We start from the raw sequence: 18706 nt of genomic DNA, 5'->3' as shown, positions 1-18706 counted from the left end.
AGGAGAATTCCATGCTAGAAGGCTTTCTTACCTTTCTTTGTAGTTACGTCCCCACCAAAGAGGTCCAGGTGTTTTTTTGTGAAAAACCTTATTGGCTATTTCCCCTACCATAAGCCCTCAATTAATTGCATTGAATTGAATGGGGCTATGGAGTGTTGTGCTAATTAGCTTATTTCCATCGAAATAAGTAGTAAAGTGTGCCGCTTGGGATATTATTTACATTATGAAGAGAGGATATATAAACAAATATAATTTTGAGCGAATTAGCACAACACCCCATAGCCCCATTCAATTCATTTAGTGCTTATGGTAGGGGAAATGGCCAATAAGGAGGTTTTGCACAAAATAACACCTGGACCTCTTTGGTGGGGACGTAACAACTACAAATAAAGGTAAGAAAGCCTTCTAGCATGGAATTCAGTCACTGGTTGACAAATTATTGAATAGTAATTTACATTAAATATTCTCCAAAGATGCATTGAGCATTTTGCTAGATATAATTTCCATATAAAGCACAAGAGTTGTGAATTTACAATAATTTAGAAAGTGCAAAGGAATTATTGTGCCAATGGCCTTGCAGTTAAGGCACACACCACCAGGCTCCTGACAGCGAGTCAAGTGTTCGATTTCCGATCCGGACGACCTTTGCTGCAGGTCACCCTCTCCCCCTTTCCCATCCATGTCAACTGTACTCTAAATAAAATGGAAAAGCCTAAATATTACATAAAAAGTGCCAGTGTAGGCAATCTGTAAGCTCACATTCACATAGCATTGTGAGCAACCATGCATACGAGTTGTCCATTACTGCTGGGTACATACTAGTGAAAGTCGCTCACTTGGAATGACATTCAGTACGAACCACTGACTAGTAGTCTACTCAGTATTGCTCTACTCTACAGTATTCTAAATTAGTAGTAGTATAGCTAATAAAGTCAATCAGTAAATCAACAAACAGTGATCACACTAACAATACATTTGGTATTTCCTTAATTTATTAATATAGATTAGATCATAAACAAATAAAATCTTGAGGAATGTACATCCAGATTACAGACAAAAAAAGACAAAAACAAAATCACATCTGTGTAATTCAGTTCAAGACATGCATTAGTGTGTGTGTGTTTATTACAAGTGTACGTGTTATACAAACTAACGCCCAGCCCCCCCCCCCCCCCCCCCCCCCCCCCCCCCGTCCATGATTCACTCCAGCAGCTAAAGATGGTTAGAAAACAACACCTCCTAGCCTCTGTGACTCCATCCCACCCTTATATTTCTCCTCCCTCCCATAAAACTGCCAGGCTTCGTTTACATTCATAAAGCATAGCTCATTTAAAAACATTAGTTAAAAGCATCCCTGGCTATTAAGCCTTATAGGCCTCTTTAATATTTTCCATTTTAGAATGAGTTAATCTTTTACTCAAGTGGGACAACGCCTGTCGCAAGTTGATGACATTTGTCCATGTTGTCCAGCAATAAACACATCATACATAGCCTTAACAAAAAACAACAACTTAATTCCCAAGGCTAATATGAGCATCAAAACAATGTTTTTATCAGCACATGCATTCCATACAGCCCATAGGGTTGGACCACACAAGGACATCAACAACTTGCGACATGCGTTGTCCCACTCCCAAAAGATTAACCATTTCTAAAACAAATGGTGTTTTTAATTTTAGTTATAGAGGGCAATTTACAATGTATTAAAGGCATATTAGCCAGGGATCCTTTTGACACAATTCGTTGGTAGACCAGTTACTTGTGTAGACCGATGTGTAGTGCGTAGTAAATGAGGATCAGTTACTCATGCAGGCTGGTGTAATGTGTCTGTGTCGTCAAGAGAACCAGGGGCGCCTCCTTGTCTCCGGTGCCTAACAGAGGGAACGTCTTCCCCCTGAACTCTGCCCCCGTGAAGGTGTAGATCTCACTGCCCGTCTTGGCGTTGTAGAAAGTCACCTGGCCCTCCTCCACGTCCATGAACACGCCCACGTGCCGCAGCTTGGGCGGAGCCTTCACCTGGACAGACACGAAGGCAGGAAGAGACGGGTGGACAGATGTCAGTTTTCCTCAACACCCAATTCTAAAGGTGCGTTCAGACTTGGATGGTTAGAGCGGCGTGATTACATACAAAGTCAATGCAAAGACGATAGTTGCGGAAAGGGGCGCGGCGCGACCTGGCGCAGCACAAACGGGACGAACCGAGGCGAATATACACACACACACACACACACACACACACACACACACACACACAGCTTAACTCGAGCAGACGGCATAATTTGACAAAATGTCCTTTTGAAACACTATTTGTCACACTATGACACACACAATGAAATGTTTAAACCCTCATAAAGACGCATAATAAATCACAGTACGCATCACGGCAATGAAGTAGCAGTTAAAATCCACAAGCTGACCTTGGTAAGTGGTGGGGCGGTGAGGGCACGCATGTGATTGCCGCTCCACCAGATGGTGTGGTAGCCATTCTCGGGACACATGTCGAACAGGCCCTTCCTCTGAGCAGACTCCTGCACCACACCCAGCTTCCAGTCCTTATTCTCCCCTACATTCACCTGGGAGAGAAAGAGACCATGGAATGTAGTGGGGGCGGGGGTAGACATGTTAATTCCATGGGAGAGTGAACATAAACAGAAACCTCTGACCTATTCATTAGCCGCATAGAGGGTATGCACATGCATAAGGTGAGTGGTGAGTTTAATGTCATTTAAATGTAATGCAATCAGATAGGACCCTTCTGTTTGAATGTATGGGCTGTCAAGGCCAGAAAGTAGTTTTTTTGCCATTCCCGCATAACTTCCGGGTATGATGATGATGTCACACGCATACCCTCTATAGTCGGTGAACAAAATATTGGACCCACAAGCCACACAACCTTAAAACATTAACACAACACATTGCTTTTTTTCTAGACAGAGAAATCTACTTTGTCATCTTCATCTACCTTTCTCTGTCCCAGGCAGCAACACACTCTCGCAAGATCTAGAGCACCAGTAACACATAGGACGTTCGCAAGATCTCTGCGGTCAGACGGCGCCCACTGAAGACCATGCGTGTACCATTTCACCCCTAGTGGCGAAGCGTGGGTTGGACCAACTTCCTAAGTTAAACATCCTCGTCTAGTCCCCAAGGTTTTCAGAAGGTGGCATACCCATTTCCAGTTCATTTTATTTCCCACAGCCTTGTTTTATTGAAACCTTGCATTTTCAGTCCCCAAACCCCGACCTTTACCCCATCATCACCCGCGACCTCTCACCTCCCAGTAGTGGCGTCCAGAAACGTAGCCCTCCTTGGCGATGACACAGGACCAGACGTCGTAGCGCTGCTGGCTGTTCCTGTAGAACTGGAGCTTCTCTCCTCTCTTCACCTGCTTCCGGTCCTCCGACAGGATGAGGAACGGGTAGGCCGTCACCGGGTTCAACATCACGTCCTCTGCACACAGGAATCATTGTCACTAGGCTTGTCACAACTAGGGTCGGGATCCAGAACCAGAGGAGCCGGATCCAACATTTTATTTATATGTTCCAATGTTCAATGCCAAAAACGATCAAATCGTTAAAAAAAAAGTTTCACGATCACAACAGCCCCAACAGTCGCACACAAATGAGTGCAGGAAGTTTCAGTATCAATATTATGAATGAATGAAGACATTACCCACCAAGATAAGGACGTATCTTCTTTAGGCCTGGAAAGAAGAATGGAGAGAGCTGAGCTGGTATTTGGAAGACCACAGAGCCAAGTATTGGGATTTATGTTTCAGCTATTTATTATAAAAACAAGACACTTACCTGAACCCGTTTTAATCTTCTTTAGATCTGGACAGATGGAAAGAAGGACACAAACATTTAAGATTTTGTACTTTCAAGTACATTTTGTCAGTCACACTAACGTGTGCCACTTAAAATTGAGACAATTACTGTATAGGCCTATTATATATATTCTTTTAAATGAAGAAAATTTTCTCCACTATGTTAAGGATGATGCAAGAGAAAATCAAAGGAAAAGTAGAATATTGAAAATTCCACGGTTACACTACAGATTCTTGTCCATTTGGTTACATTTGTACTATCCTGGTAAAACATCCCCAGTCACATGAATTCATACTAAACACTGATGATTTTACTGTGTACATCATTTTGAACAATACTTCAGTGCTGTATGCAGGCGCTGCAACTGACCTCTCAGAGACCAGTGGCTCTTCTTCAGGTTGACACTGCTTCCTCTCACACTGAGCATGCTCTCTCTCACACTGAGCATGCTCTCGTTCAGCGTGCCCTCATTCGACGAGGCTGGAGAACAACAACACATTATTGTCATCATATGGACTAAGGGAAAGTTTCACATTTCCTTTCAAAACCCCTTTACAGAAATCCACCAACAATCCAACAACGTAATTCCTAATTTCTGTAACAGTTACAGGTCTCACTTGTAAAACAGGTAACCTCTATGTGACTCACTGTAATCCTATGTACAAATCATGGGCCACACTGGAAGCTGAACACATCATAACTACCGGTAGATGTGTGCCCAACATGCACTGCCCTGACTTAGCTCAGGCCGGTCAGTGTCAACACAATCACAAATACATGACGGAGGTTTAGCCCCAACTATTGGACTCACTAGAGCCCCGGGAGCCCCTGTGTCGAATCTCTCCCATCCTGATGTCATCCATCTTCTCCTTCACCTCCACCAGGGCGCTCTTCACCTCCCCCAGGTTGAAGTGCAGGGACAGCTCTGACTCGTCGTCCACCTCCTCCTGGAGGTCTGAGACCACTCCCAGAGGGGCACCGGCCTCCTCAAAGCCCTGGAGAGGAGAGGACAGGTGGAATGGAGGGGAAAAGAGGAGAGGAGTTCAGCGGAATTAAGGGGAGAATGGGGGCTAGTAATGAGTATAGGATTATAGATAAAACCAAATCAGGATGTTTGTAAACAAATGGGTCGTCTACACAATAAAAGATACAGCGCCAGCCAAGTACATTATCTACCGGTACGTCTAGTTTTCCAACGTGTCAAAACTTTGTACAAAATATAGAACAACAATATCATAAGTGTTCTGTATAATCATTTCATCAGACAATACATTTACAGAAAAGCATTAACAGTGCCCCCGTGCAACTTTTGTTTACAAGGCCTAAAAGCCACACAATCAAGTCGTTAATCGCATTCATTTGTACACAAATTAATTGTCAAGTGAAACGTCACAATCGTGACAGCCCTAGACAGTAAAGTATAAAGGAGGGCAGGAAATAAAGATTCCATCCATTCCATTCCCTTACCCGCAGAAATCCTATGTGATCCTGGCTGGTGGCGTGCACCTCCAGCTTGGCCCGCCTCTCCCTCAGCAGGCTCAGCTCCGCCTCCAGACGCCTCACAAGCCCCTCCCCCTTGGTCTCCACGATGGTCCGCTTGTCCTGGATGCCGCCCACCAGCTCGGCGCGGATCCTCTCCAGGGAGCGAGACATGTTGTCCAGGATGTGTTCCATCTCGCTCTGCTCTCCGTCGGCGTAGCTCTGCAACACGTTGCATTTGTTCATTCATTCGTTGGGGCAGCGGTGGCCCTAAAGCGGCGGTTCCCAAAACCTTTTAAGCCCAGCAAACACCGGGTGCGCATCGATGCGGCACAGGCGTTGCCGTGCGGCAACGCCAGGAAAATAGGGCTTATCGGAGCGTCAGGCGAGGCGTGAATGCGCAAAATATATTCATTGAAAATAACGGAGGCGGCTGTTTTGACGTGCGGCGTTCGCAGACGGTGTGTGTAGGGCTATAGCTAGTGAAATGTAATGTCTCCCTGCTGTGACCCAAAATAGTGAAAATAGCAGATCTACAAGCTCACAATGCATGGCATCAGCTATTTTCACTACTTTTTATGGAATTCCTTAGATTTGGGGCATTTATTTATGGCATTCTTTTGAAAAAAGTCAGAATTTGTTTATAATTCATAGTAGGAAGGAAAGGAATATCCACTTTTTAAGAAAGGTGATATTTACTCGTGCGACCCATATAAATTGACCCTCGGACCACCACAAAATGGGTCCCTACCCCACTGTTTGGGAACAACTGGCCTAATGGTTAGAGGAGCGACTTTGTAACCGAAAAGTTCCTAGTTTGATTCCCAGGACCGGCAGAAAAAATAAATCTGGATGGGTAAGTGAACGGCCACCACGTTACCCCACCCCTCAACACCCCTGTGTTCCCTTGAGCAAGGCACTGAACCGCAACCGCTCCAGTGGAGCTGTTCAGTGGCCACGAGTACAAGGTTGTACTGCTTACAGCCCATCACCCTCACACACACACACTCCTGTGCTGGCTTCAATTGGCAGAGATTCATCGTTTAGATGTACTGGACTGATTTACATTGAGTGGCTGACAACACATGGTGCGAGGCTTCAAACACGCCAAAATTCAACAAAATTGAAGTCCACATGACAAATGTATTTTTGTAAGTTTGGCTCCGAGACACCGAACTGTAACTTTGTAACACTTGTTTGAACAAGCTCTGAGAGGTGAAGCAGTGCCAGTTGCTAGATCTTATCTTAATACTCCTACAGTAGGTGAATTGCAGTATAAGGTGTCATCTTGTATGAGGCTAATTTTATTAACGAAATGTATTCTTACTCTGATACGATTTAGCCTCTCCGTCAGCTCCATAAGGCGGAGGTTCTTCCCCTCAATCCGATTCATCATCTCCATCTCCGTCTTTGCTACCAGTTTCTGGAAGGAGAAAAGGATGGACAGACAGAAATAAATCGGATACTAATAACATAAATTATAATGTATAAATTGGGCTTAAGTCATGATCATTCCCTTCCCCTGTGTCGTCAGTGCATTACCAGACTGTACCGTCCACAATGGTCCTCAAAGTGGGGGTACGTTCCAGGGGGTCCCCAGCTAAATTAGTTATAGCATTAAAATAACTTAGACCACTTTAACCCCATGTTGGCTATTCAAAAACAATAGTGGGGGGAAAGGGGGAATAATGTCCAGTGGGTCCCTGGCACAACACGTTTTCAGATGAGGGGTCCGTGGCCGAATACATCAAACCTTTGGGGTCTTTGACATGAAAAGGTTTATTTCAGAACCACTGGTACACTACTAGCTGGCCTCTACCATCTCCGTTCATCAATCCATTTCTTCTTCTCCTCCTCACCTGTTTGCTGAGTCTCTCGGTCTGGACAGAGACAGTTTTGTGTGTACGGTGTTCCTCCAGGACACAGATGGCACAGATACAGCGCTGGCATGTCTTACAGTACACCTGGTCAATGAGCACATCATCAGGTTATAAAACATTGAAGTGGCATTAAAATGTATCCATTTTTAACTCGAGGCATGGCCAAGAAAGCAGCATCAGTGAAACCGTTGCAGTCAAACAATATATTTAAAGTGAACAATGTCATAATTCAAGATGTTACACTGTAGCATTGATTCAGATCACAGCCCTCTGTGCTATTGCTTTTATGCAACACAGTTATATAATACATATATCAGTTAATCTGAGACAGTTTTTATTTTTCAGATGATTGTCATATCTGGCTGGCTCTGCCAATAAAGATAGTTTCCTCAGGACTTTACTTTCCTAATGGATTGAAATGTTGCAGAAAAGCAATTCCAGTGCCGTTTTACACTCAAGGAATACTTTTAGAAAATGGGTGAATTGTTAAGAGTGATAGCCGAACTACAAGCTCCCAACGCGTCGCAACACATTGTACGTGTGTAGATGCAGCCCATTTTCAGTGGGCAACCAAGTATTAAATCAGTGATTAAAGGTCGAGCTGCTGTTCCCTTTACCTCCAGCAGGCGGCGATGTGCACAACAGGTGCGACCCCTCAGGGCCTCCTGGGGGTCCAGCAGCTGGTGGCTGGCGTAGAAAGCCGTGTTGCGGTGAGGCTGGACATGTGCGTCGCAGTACGAGGCCGTGCACGTGAGACAGGAGCTGACGGCACGCTGTTTGATCCCTGTGCAGACGTCGCACCACACAAAGTCCTCGTATGACTGGGCCGTTCGAAAGGGGTTGGCGTTGGCCCCGGTCATTAAATGACCGTCTGCTGTCATGGGTAACCCCATCCCGGCCTCTATGGGTAGTTCTCCGTTGGAGGCTGTTCCGTAGCGGGACAGCTTGTATTTGTCGGCGATGAGAGCGAAGACCTTGTTGATGCTGAGGAGCGGTCGCTCATCAAACTGTCTCTTGCAGAGCGGGCAGGTGCACACGGTACTGGACGCCCAATATCCTCCAATACAGGCCTGCAACAAAAGAGTCCAGGAAAAAAGAATCATAAATCACATCATAAGGCTTGACTTACTGTAGTTGGGCGCTGGTGCTCGCACACCGAAAATGGCAGATCTACAAGCTCACAACAGGTGTGGCACGATGTGTTGTGAGCTTGTGGATTGGCTATAATCAGGCTTAACCATAGGATAAATCTAGCACTTCCATGCATTCCTTGCACTATTAAAGAAATAACAGAGGGTGAACGCGGTAGTGTCCAGCCATACAGTACAGTACCTGGCAGAAGTTATGTCCACAGGGAGTGGAGACAGGGTCGTTGAAGAGGTCCAGACAGATGGAGCAGGTGAGCTCTTGCTCCGAGAACATTTCAGGGGCCGGGCCTGCTGCTGCCTCTGCCATCATGGTGGACTGGGAGGAGAGACTCCTACAGGACAACAACATTCATGATGATGAAAGACCCAGAGCCAAAGCATGGGGAATACACCACCATCAAAATGCACCACTGACCGAATAAAAAGAAGCAACCAGTTATTTGGGGAGTAAAAACTAACAAATGAATCAACCAATTTGAATTTGAGACAGTAAAATACCTGAGGTTATTGTACGTTGTTGTCGCTTAAAGGGACACTTTTGCAAACAGATCTTATTTTAATGATGTTTGGAAGACAAGAACACTTTCCTGGGGTTATGTATGTGGCAAATATGTATTTTTAGATATTTTAGTATTTCAGAGTGTCCATGTCATGGACACTGGGCTCACTTACTGTACTTCCTGGACTACATCAAGGACAGGAAGCGAAGACCGTACGGTGGACTCCCTCCATGTTGCTCCGTGGAAGGAAAGAAACATGCACAATGGGCTATAGGCAGCCAACACTTCCGTGTTCAGCTTCCTTGGTCTCAATTGCGCAAGTTTCTTTCCTTCCAGGGAGCAACATGGAGTCCACAGTCTTCACTTCCTAACCTTATTTAATTAACCTTGGACTACATATTGTCTCAGTAAGCTCAAGAAAGCTCGTGAGCTTTTATTCTTTTTCCACCTGGTTCAGGGGACGTATCATTCACTGTGGCCTGTGATCCTCCCCGTCTTGCACTAAAAAGAAAAGTGAACAATTCCCAGGTCTGGCCACATTCCACTTAAAATACCATAGCTTAGCCTGACCACACAAAAGTGCCACTTACAGTAGGCCTACTGTCAAAACCAAGCAGGATACTCAAGCTGACAAAAGAACCAAGGTGTGTCTGCCTTGACGTATTTGTCCCCTGCATCATCATTCAGACATTTGTCAACTGTTGATCTAGGGCTAGAAACAATTCAGTCAGAGGAGCCACTTGCAATGCACCTGCCAGGTTGCTTCATGTCAAGCGATGCACTGAGCACGGCGGTGCTAAACCATTCTATTGTGGTCCCTAGTGTCTTGTGACGTCTTGTCTTCAAATTAAACCAATCTATGACATAACGTTGCCTCATGTGACGCTTTGGCGTCAAATAACCTCAAAACTCAGCAACACATGGTCGTCCAGTATATGAGGATCGATAATTGGCCTACAGTAATACATGGGAGATGCAAACACTAGATGTTGAATTTGGCACTGATCCTGCAATGCTCACAGCTCTATGAAAGCGATCGTCATACAGATTAACAAAACAATAATTAGGTCACACACACCTAATGTGTAGGCATATACACAAACATGAATTAAAATCTCCAAACCTGATTAAAATGTGAAAATGAGTGATAAACTTGTGCTTAAAAGGGTACTGTGTGTGATTGTCTCCACCAGGCCGAAGGCATGGGGGGAGAGTATGTTTTGCACTCCGTCCGTCCGTCCGTCCGTGTGTGTGTGTGTGTGTGTGTGTCCGTCCGTGTGTGTGTCCGTGAGCAGCTAATCTCGGCCACCGTTAACCCGGTCGATGCCAAATTTTGCACACACACTCCCTGGATGCCAACGATGAACCTCTGCCCCAAACTTTCCAGAACGGCCCGTTATAGCGCCACCAGGAGGCCGCTTTGTGCAAAACAAGTTTTTGCACAGTACACCTACAGATTTTGTCCAAACATCGCGCAAATTGGTACACAGTCTCTCTAGAGCCATTCAACGAAACCGGTCTTTCAGATTTCTCACACTCCATCCTGATTGGTTAAGATTGGCTTCCAAAGTTCACAGGAGTGCTCAGTTTCAAACAAAATGCTGCAAATCATGAACACATCGCGTGATTTCCGTGAAATTGTGCACCCACATTCCCACTAGGCCGAGGACGAAATGCCACATGAACAATTTCAACTCAGCCTCAATCAAGGTGGCGCTATAACTGGCCGAAAAGTGTTTTTACCTCTAACTGCACGGATCTGTGGATAACTTTGTATGCCATGTCCTATATTCCTATCCTGGTGGAGACCTGTGCCCAGAAGGGCACTTTTTCTAGTTTATTGTGTTATTAAAGTGGTTTTATATTCTGATAGTAATCATTGGTAATCATTGGTATAGACTAGTGTTTGTTCAGTAACAGGGGTCTCCCAGCAGTGTCTGCAGTTCTTTAGTAAACAGACTGTCCAGGTCAGGATGCCAAATTTATCCAATCAAGAGATATCTCTTACAGGATAAACAAGTAAAATTGACAGACTATAAAATGGAATCTAATAATTGGCATCCCACCTGAGAATGTATTTTCTGTTTACTAAAGAGCTGGAGAGATGGGGAGAGCCCTGTTGAACAAACACTATTGTCTATAGATTACTATGAAAATATAGAACCTTAACTTAACATTAATGAACTTACCTTAAGAGAATCTGGGCCTCAATGCACCTGAGAGTTCAGATCAGCAACTGTAGAGACAATATCACAAGATGGATTTGCTTTTACTAGAACATCTATTTTTTCCTTTTGTTTAATTCTACTCTCAGCAATTAACAACTCTTAAAATTATCCAACATACACAATAAACTCCTCAGGGTTAAGATATGGATGGAAGTGTCCATTTGGTTGCATTTGTATAATCTCCAATCTACAAATGGACACATTCACCCTAACACTGAGGATTTGACTGTGCACAAAACTAAATCCATGACACCATTCTCACTTTCTCAGGAGGAGTAGATACAAACTGAATGATTGTGAGTCCAAGAGTCCAATTCTTCTGTCTTCTCAAAGCAGCTAACATGGAATGACACCCCTGTAGGTACCTCTGCTCGTCACCAGCAGCCACAGCCGTTAATGACAGTCTGAGCTGAGCAGCACTTAGGATAGAGCTCTTTGTCGTCTGTGTTCTGTCAGCAAAGATGGATGATAATATAATGGCGTATGTGTGGTAGCTGGTAAGTGTGTGTGTGTGTGTGTGTGTGTGTGTGCTCTGCTGTAGACAGGTATAGAGGAGGTGTGGCCACACAACACACCTGAACCACATCAAAGCAAATCAATCACACAATAGATGCATAGACATGAAACACACAGAATGTGAGCGCAATGTCCAAGTTAAATTCATCTACTGTAGGATTAACTTGAAACTGAGGGTGGCTGGCAAGTGAGCCTGTAGATCTGCATCTGCTGAATACAACAATTAAAGGTTTTTTGGGTTAATTATGACATGACCACAACAGGGTCGTCTGCAAGAAAATAAAGACATTCAGAATCAGAGATGGAGAAAATATACATAAAATAATTGAATTTAAGGTTAAATTCTAACACTATAGGGAACACCACTCTCGTCTCTTCAAATGCATCCTAATCCACCCTTCTTGTCCACTAACAAGAACTGTGGGTGTGGAGACTGTTTGGTATCAGGAGAACTGGGTCTATCTGAATGTATTCATTCTGCAGGGTCTGTGCTCAGGCCTAGCCTAGACCCCTGTTCCCTGTAAAACATGGCATGTTGTCATGCAGAACTACTTTCTTCAGCTATCCGAATAAGCTGCATCAACCACTTCTGCTTAGCTTTTGTCTTCTATTTCAATTGACAATTCTAACTTCCCATTTTTGTACGTAACGTACTTCCACAAATAATTCAATTACTGGATTATGGTCTTCTCTAGGCACTGTGACTCAGGCGATTGCAATAATGACTTGCTTGTAATGATATTGAACAACTAATTATTTATGTATTGCAGCTTGTCGAGAGCAGTTAGCTAAACAAAAATGTGTTGTTTTGCTTGTTACGCTCTTTGTTGCCTATAGAGATAGTACGGTGCATCCACCCAGCTGAAATCAGTCTGGGGTTGTTTTTGTCCAACCAATCAGCTACTGGTATGGTAGGTAGGAGTTAAGTGATTTGCTCAAAGGCACACCGACAGGTTTCACATGGTGGTCAATACAGTCAACATATTGTAGTATCATTAATGTCAAGAGGTCGGGACAAGACTGTGACCTTTTTGTTTTGCTGTGTCTGGTGTGAGAGGCTCGATAAACACCAGGATGTTTAACTGCGATTAAAATGAATCCTGCTGCGTATTGTCAGAAAGTGCGCTTCATTTGGCTGGTGTAAAGTCTCATTCCAATTCTGGTGTGGATCAAACCAAAGCATTCTAGATTGCCAAAAAACAGGGATCTCACTTCGCTTCCAAGCGCACCAGAGGGCGGATCACTACAGCTAACACATTTTAAAATCCTCCATTTTTATAGAATGGCCTTTTTATCTCCTTGATTGTCTCCACCAGGCCGAAGGCATGGGGAGAGAGTATGTTTGTCTCCACCAGGCCGAAGGCATGGGGAGAGAGTATGTTTGTCTCCACCAGGCCGAAGGCATGGGGGGAGAGTATGTTTGTCTCCACCAGGCCGAAGGCATGGGGGGAGAGTATGTTTGTCTCCACCAGGCCGAAGGCATGGGGAGAGAGTATGTTTGTCTCCACCAGGCCGAAGGCATGGGGAGAGAGTATGTTTGTCTCCACTCCGTCCGTGTGTCTTTCCGCCCGTCTGTCCGTCTGTCCTTCCGTCCGTTATCAGCTAATCACCGTTGGCCCGATCCATGCCACACACACTCCCTGGATGCCAACGACAAACCTCTGCCCCAAATATTCCTCAACGGCCTGTTATAGCGCCACCATGAAGCCAATTTAGGCAAAACACATTTCTGTAGATAACTCGTACACATTTTATCCATACATCACACAATTCGGTATACATCTCCATAGTCATGTGATCAACACAGATCTGCACAATTTCCCATCTTCCATCCTGATTGGCTAAGATTGGCTTCCAAAGCTCACATGATTGGTCCGTTTCGAACAAAATGCCACAAATCACAAACACAGTGTCCAATTTCCATTACATTATACACGCACATTTCCACTAGGCCGAGGACGACATGCCACTATTTTTTCTCCCAAATCAGCCTCACAGTGGCGCTATAACAGGACAATTCCTGTTTTTACCTATAACTGCATCGACAACTACTCCACATCTGCCGGTTATAGCGCCACCATGAGGCCGATTTCTGCAAAACACATTGTTTATGTTAGTCGCACAGATTTCATCCAAATCTCAGACAAATCGGTACACATGATCTCTGTAGTCATGTGATCAAGACGAGCCTGTTGGATTTCTCAGATTCTACACTGATTAGCTAAGATTGCATTCCAAAGTTTTCAGGAGTAGCCCGTTTTGTACAAAATGCTGCACATGTTATTATCACTACAGGTGTGAATGCAATCACATCAAATATAGGGGATGAACCAAATAATGTTCCATTGTGGGATGTAGAAGTTGGTATTTGGCACACGAGGGGGAAGGAGAAGGCATTATTACACAGTGCAAAGACGTCCCGTGGACAGACGTGGTCTAATGAAGAGATAGATAGAAGCCCTTAAGTTGATTGGCTTATCGCAATATGGCCAGGCGATCACATTCATCAAATGCTTAAGGTTACACAGTGCAGTGTAGGATATTTATCACACATTTGCACAATGTCTCTGATCTGGAGTCAGATAAAAGTGGTAGGTTTGTTTGTGTAGAGTACAGTACTAGGCTACTCCAGTCCTATTAACCTACCAGGTTTATTTATGTACAGTATGTAGGCTAGCCGCTACTTTACAAAACAAGTTGGTAAAGTTGTAGCGATCTACTATTGCACACATACACACACAAACGAGTATGTTTAGTGTTGACAAAAAGGATGTAGTGTTCTAGGGTTAAATACAGTAAACAGTTCCCATTGCTTCCTGGTGAAATGTTTAGTACACTAATGGTACCAAGCGCTAGTTCCAGGAAATTAATATCTTGTTGCGTAATATAGCAATGAAATGGAGCTAGTGGAAGTTTACACAGCGGTCTGACTCTGATCATGGGAACAAAACAGTAAACAACATGAATGGAATCTGCGTGCGTATGACCGTGCGTGTGTGACTCAGATCCTCTACATGATAACACTGATCAGAGGATGACACAAACGTTTTTGTCTGCTCTTCTCTGTGATAAAACAACCACAACACACCATGTGAAGAGTTACAGGTGTGTGTATTTCAGCCAAGATAGCAACTGAACAGGGCCACAATGGAAACAAGACCTTAGGGCTTTTGTGTAATTAATCCTTTTAGCATCATTGTATAATCGGATTAACCCCCACGAGGTGGAGGATGGGCCAATATTGTTTTGGGGGCCCCCATAGCACGATTTTAACACAATCAATGGCCAATGAAGGGCCCCTGAGAGCCAAGGGACCCTGCAGGACCCCGGCCCCACCGGCCCAATGGCTCATTTGGCCCTGGTACCACCACTGTACTATTTGTAAACGGTTAATAGCAAAAGTATTCAATCAATCAATAAATCAATCACACTGATGGACATAAACATAGGCCTATGTCTTTTTCATTGTGAGGAAACATTTGCATGTCTTCAGTTATGCAAAAATAAATGAAAAATCACCCGTGTGAATTGAGAGACTGTTTGTGTTTACACAAACCCTCAAAGCTGGACATAGGAGGCCCTCAAAAAAAGAGAAGAAAAATAGGCCTACCATCGGCTCTGTAAATGTGGCTGATGTGAGATCGAATTCGAGATGCTGATATAAAGTGATATAAAACGCTGTGATGGCCGAGTGGTTAAGGCGTTGGATTCGAAATCCAATGGGGTTTCCCCGCGCAGGTTCAAACCCTGCTCACAGCGGCTGTGTGAAACGCAATTTAGTCGTCCTCTGCCAGAGCAGCCGCACACAGTACAGATGTCAGAAAGAAAATATTTGTAATTCACAAGTGATTAATCCTACGTGGTCTGGTAGCGAAGGCGTGCAACTGTGCATTCTTACGCACAGTCACTCGTGCAGTTGATTCATAGAGTTTATTACACATCTGCAGACTGTGCAGTGTGCACCATGTGATTGATTGATTGATTGAAACATGTATTTCACAGTATGCAGAATGGGTAGATTTCAAAATAAAGTCAATATAAAAACTGCTACTTGAGGATAGAACCAGAAAAAGTACAAGGACTTGTTTACATGAGAGTCTTCCATTTTCAATTCATCAGAACATTTAATGACATACAAATATACACTTCTATGAAAGAAAGGAGTGGAAAGGGGAAAAGGGGAGGGGGGATAGGGGCTTTTTTACATTTCTTTTACAGGGGCCAGCTTCGAATTGCAGCGACCCGTCTTTGAGAGCAGTTTTGAAGGAGTCTAGGGATTCACATTGCTTAATGGCTGTTGGTAGGGCGTTCCACATTTTAGTGGCATAGGAGCGAAATAAATGTAAACCCTTGTTTATCATGTGGTTTGAACTCCCTTTGGTGTTGTGATTGTGGACTCCGTTGACATTAAGAACGTATTTATTTTAGGTACATGGGTATCTTAGTGGCCAAGTGGTGTAACGATCCTTGTAGAGCCATTGCAAGTTTCTGTACTCTGTCGTCAATCCTAAGTAATTCCAGCCTACGTCTAGAGTTTAATTGATTTATTGACTTATTGATTGAATACATTATTATTAACATTTTGTATGTACAGTGGTACGACGATACTATGATAAAGGATAACACAAAAAGCCTTATTGCGACCGAAGGTCACATTTACTATGAAAACGTTCTGACATTATGTTGATCTGACCTCATCAAACCCTGTACACTCAAGACAAGCTCCTTATATGGCCGGTACAGAATTCATTTCATGTTGATCTGACCCAAGCCCCCAGTGAGGCTCTCCAGTGTTGAAGCACTCGGCCCCTAGTGGTTGGAGCATAAACTGCAGGCGGACCCGTGGATTCATGACGAGGAAACCCCGTGCAGCTGGGCTTTAACATTGAGCGCTCGGTTGCACTTCTGCATTTGCCAACCAAAATTTGGTTGGCAAATGCGGAAGTAGAGGGTTCTTCCGAGTGCTTCAAAACACCACTGAGCAACTTCCACTGAAATGAATACCGGGGGGGTATTATTACTCTATGATCCTAAATAAACTAAACTAAACCCCCCATGCCAAAGCGCCAGCGCTCGCCCAGCAGTCTGCCGTCAACTAGTTACTACCATCTAAGTTGCTAGGTACTAGCCTACTAGCATAAGCTCACACAGTGACAGCATGCAGGCCTATGATGCTTTGTGACGTTGAGTGTCTTTGGCGTTAAATGTTTGGTGAATAAGTGAATAATTAAGTTTTATTTTACCTTTATTTTACCAGGTAGATATAGTGAAGTGATATCACATTTTTCCTAAATACCTGACCAAAATGTTTGTAGAAAGACTAAGAATAAATAATAATAAAAATTATAATAACATAAAAAGAATATGAGATATGTGGAGTGTGAATGTTGACTTTATCTGTATCCATGCTATTCCATTATTTCCCAGCTGAGAGTTGATATCACTGCTCTGGTCCGACCAGACAGTTGTTAAAGGTATATTCAGTGATTTCACTCAAAAAACCTTAGGTTTCGTTTTTGGCTGGGACCTAAGCCTTTCATCCAATCAGGATACAGAGCCAAAAACGAAACCTAAGGTTTTGCCCAGGGGTTAACTGGGGACAGGGAGGAACTCCTTATGGTCAGCACACTCTATAGTAGAGAGGATTATCACAACAAAACAAAAAAATAAGTGATATTTGAATTAAGTGAAATCACTGAATATACCTTTAACTTGTTATAGCCTGGTTAATAAACCAGACCGAATCAGCCGTTGGCAAAACATTTTGTTACACCATCATCATTCTAAACCTCAGCTCAGTTCTCCAGAAGCCAGACAAAACAGCTCGGGGGAAACGAACTTGCAAGATCCTGTAGTAGTGTACCTACTGTAATTTTCCCTAATGGCAATGATTTTTTTCAGGTCATTGTCATTAGCTATAGCTCAGGGGTTTGATTGATTGATACCCAGAATGGGTACAGTTCAAGGAAAGTACAGGTCTATACAAAAACAGAGGATAAAACCAGAACAAAGACTTGTTTAAGGGTCCTCCATTTTCAATTAAACAGAATTTTTAAGACATACAAATATAAGCTTTTATGTAAAAAATAAATAAAAAATAAAACCTAAAAAACAAATCATCATATAGGCTACACGGTTAGGAAAAGGGAAAACGTGTAGTCTATCGAAATGGGGGGGGGGGGGGGGGGGAGGCCTCTCGGTTCCTTTAGCAGTCTAAATTGACCCTGTAACTCTTGTGGAGACCTTGACATTTTAAAATGTGAGAACCACTGGCCTATAGCTAGCTAATGTTATTTGGAGGTTCTTAAGCCTAAACCAATCATCAATCAATCAACTAATCATCTCTTTACATGACACTTAAAGTGCTCATGATCCTCAACATGTTGGTAGGCATTACAACTGATGAGGCTACAATATTTGTATTTTCACAAAATAGCCTAGCTACCTAACCTAGCTACAGTAGTGTACAGTACTCACACATTTAAAACAACAAAAAAACGTATTTGGCACGTACAATCATTTGACAGATTCCTATTTCTATTGTGGCGTTTAAGCCACATTTATCAACCAAAAAAATACGAAAACAATTTGTAACTGAACAAGCCATGGTTCACAAACTTCACATGGCGCTCGTAGCTTACTTCACAAGCGTCATGATTAGGACCTTTCAGGGCTATAACTGAACTGTCAAACTGGTTAAAAATAATCAAAGTAAAACTCGTTTAGGAGCATGAATCTCTCACCTGAGTTCTGTGTCTGTTTTGTCTAGACTGCTCACTGCTGGTCCTCGATCTGTCCACGTTTGGTTATTGTTATTGAGGAGAACACTTCATCGCACCCTGGTTAGTTTCTATTTCTGAGAAAAAACTATAGGCTACTACTGAACTAAAGTTGTCAGGTAAGTTAGTGAAAGAGAGGGGCGTGGCAGAGAGAGCGAGAGAGGGGGTGGATGGTTTGTTTTGTTTATCATAGGAAAGAGGAAAATAGATTTGAGAAAATGGAGGGAAGTTAAAGTGTGACTGAGTGGATCAGTATAAATACAGTATATGAACAGAGGGCATGGAGATGAGAATGACCTCTCAAAATAGATTTATCTTTCAATAATATTATGAACCCATAATAATTTAT

The 18706-nt window shown here is 43.5% G+C and overlaps 1 protein-coding gene across 3 annotated transcripts; it reads right to left on the bottom strand.

Annotated features, from left to right (window-relative positions):
* Positions 1-1475: 1475 nt before the first annotated feature.
* btr30 (bloodthirsty-related gene family, member 30) lies at positions 1476-18446 on the bottom strand. 3 transcript variants are annotated; one of them, XM_083779842.1, is made up of 15 exons: positions 18322-18446; positions 11024-11070; positions 9283-9335; positions 8519-8666; positions 7804-8256; positions 7166-7270; positions 6634-6729; positions 5295-5528; positions 4639-4822; positions 4197-4307; positions 3807-3833; positions 3677-3703; positions 3275-3450; positions 2418-2573; positions 1476-2016 (listed from the first exon to the last, which is right to left on the bottom strand). In XM_083779842.1, the coding sequence occupies exons 4-15, from the start codon at positions 8642-8644 to the stop codon at positions 1801-1803; spliced, it is 1911 nt and encodes a 636-aa protein (XP_083635968.1). In that variant the 5' UTR covers positions 8645-8666; positions 9283-9335; positions 11024-11070; positions 18322-18446; the 3' UTR covers positions 1476-1800. The 3 variants fall into 3 exon arrangements, with proteins under 3 accessions (XP_083635968.1, XP_083635966.1, XP_083635967.1); XM_083779840.1 differs by lacking the exon at positions 9283-9335; XM_083779841.1 differs by lacking the exons at positions 9283-9335; positions 18322-18446 and adding an exon at positions 11325-11435.
* Positions 18447-18706: the final 260 nt, after the last annotated feature.

Source organism: Protomyctophum parallelum (genome assembly GCF_964188405.1).
Source record: "Protomyctophum parallelum genome assembly, chromosome: 13".
Taxonomy (NCBI): domain Eukaryota; kingdom Metazoa; phylum Chordata; class Actinopteri; order Myctophiformes; family Myctophidae; genus Protomyctophum; species Protomyctophum parallelum.
The sequence above is the reverse complement of the archived record's forward strand: the minus strand, read 5'-3'. Positions and strand labels throughout refer to the sequence as shown.

Coding starts and splice junctions, on each gene's coding strand:
- btr30 (XM_083779842.1), bottom strand. CDS start 8,644: ATGATGGCAGAGGCAGCAGCAGGCCCGGCCCCTGAAATGTTCTCGGAG. Junction 3,451..3,676: donor GAAGATACGTCCTTATCTTG/GTGGGTAATGTC, acceptor TCCTGTGTGCAG/AGGACGTGATGTTGAACCCG. Junction 2,574..3,274: donor CTGGACGCCACTACTGGGAG/GTGAGAGGTCGC, acceptor TTTCTCTCCCAG/GTGAATGTAGGGGAGAATAA.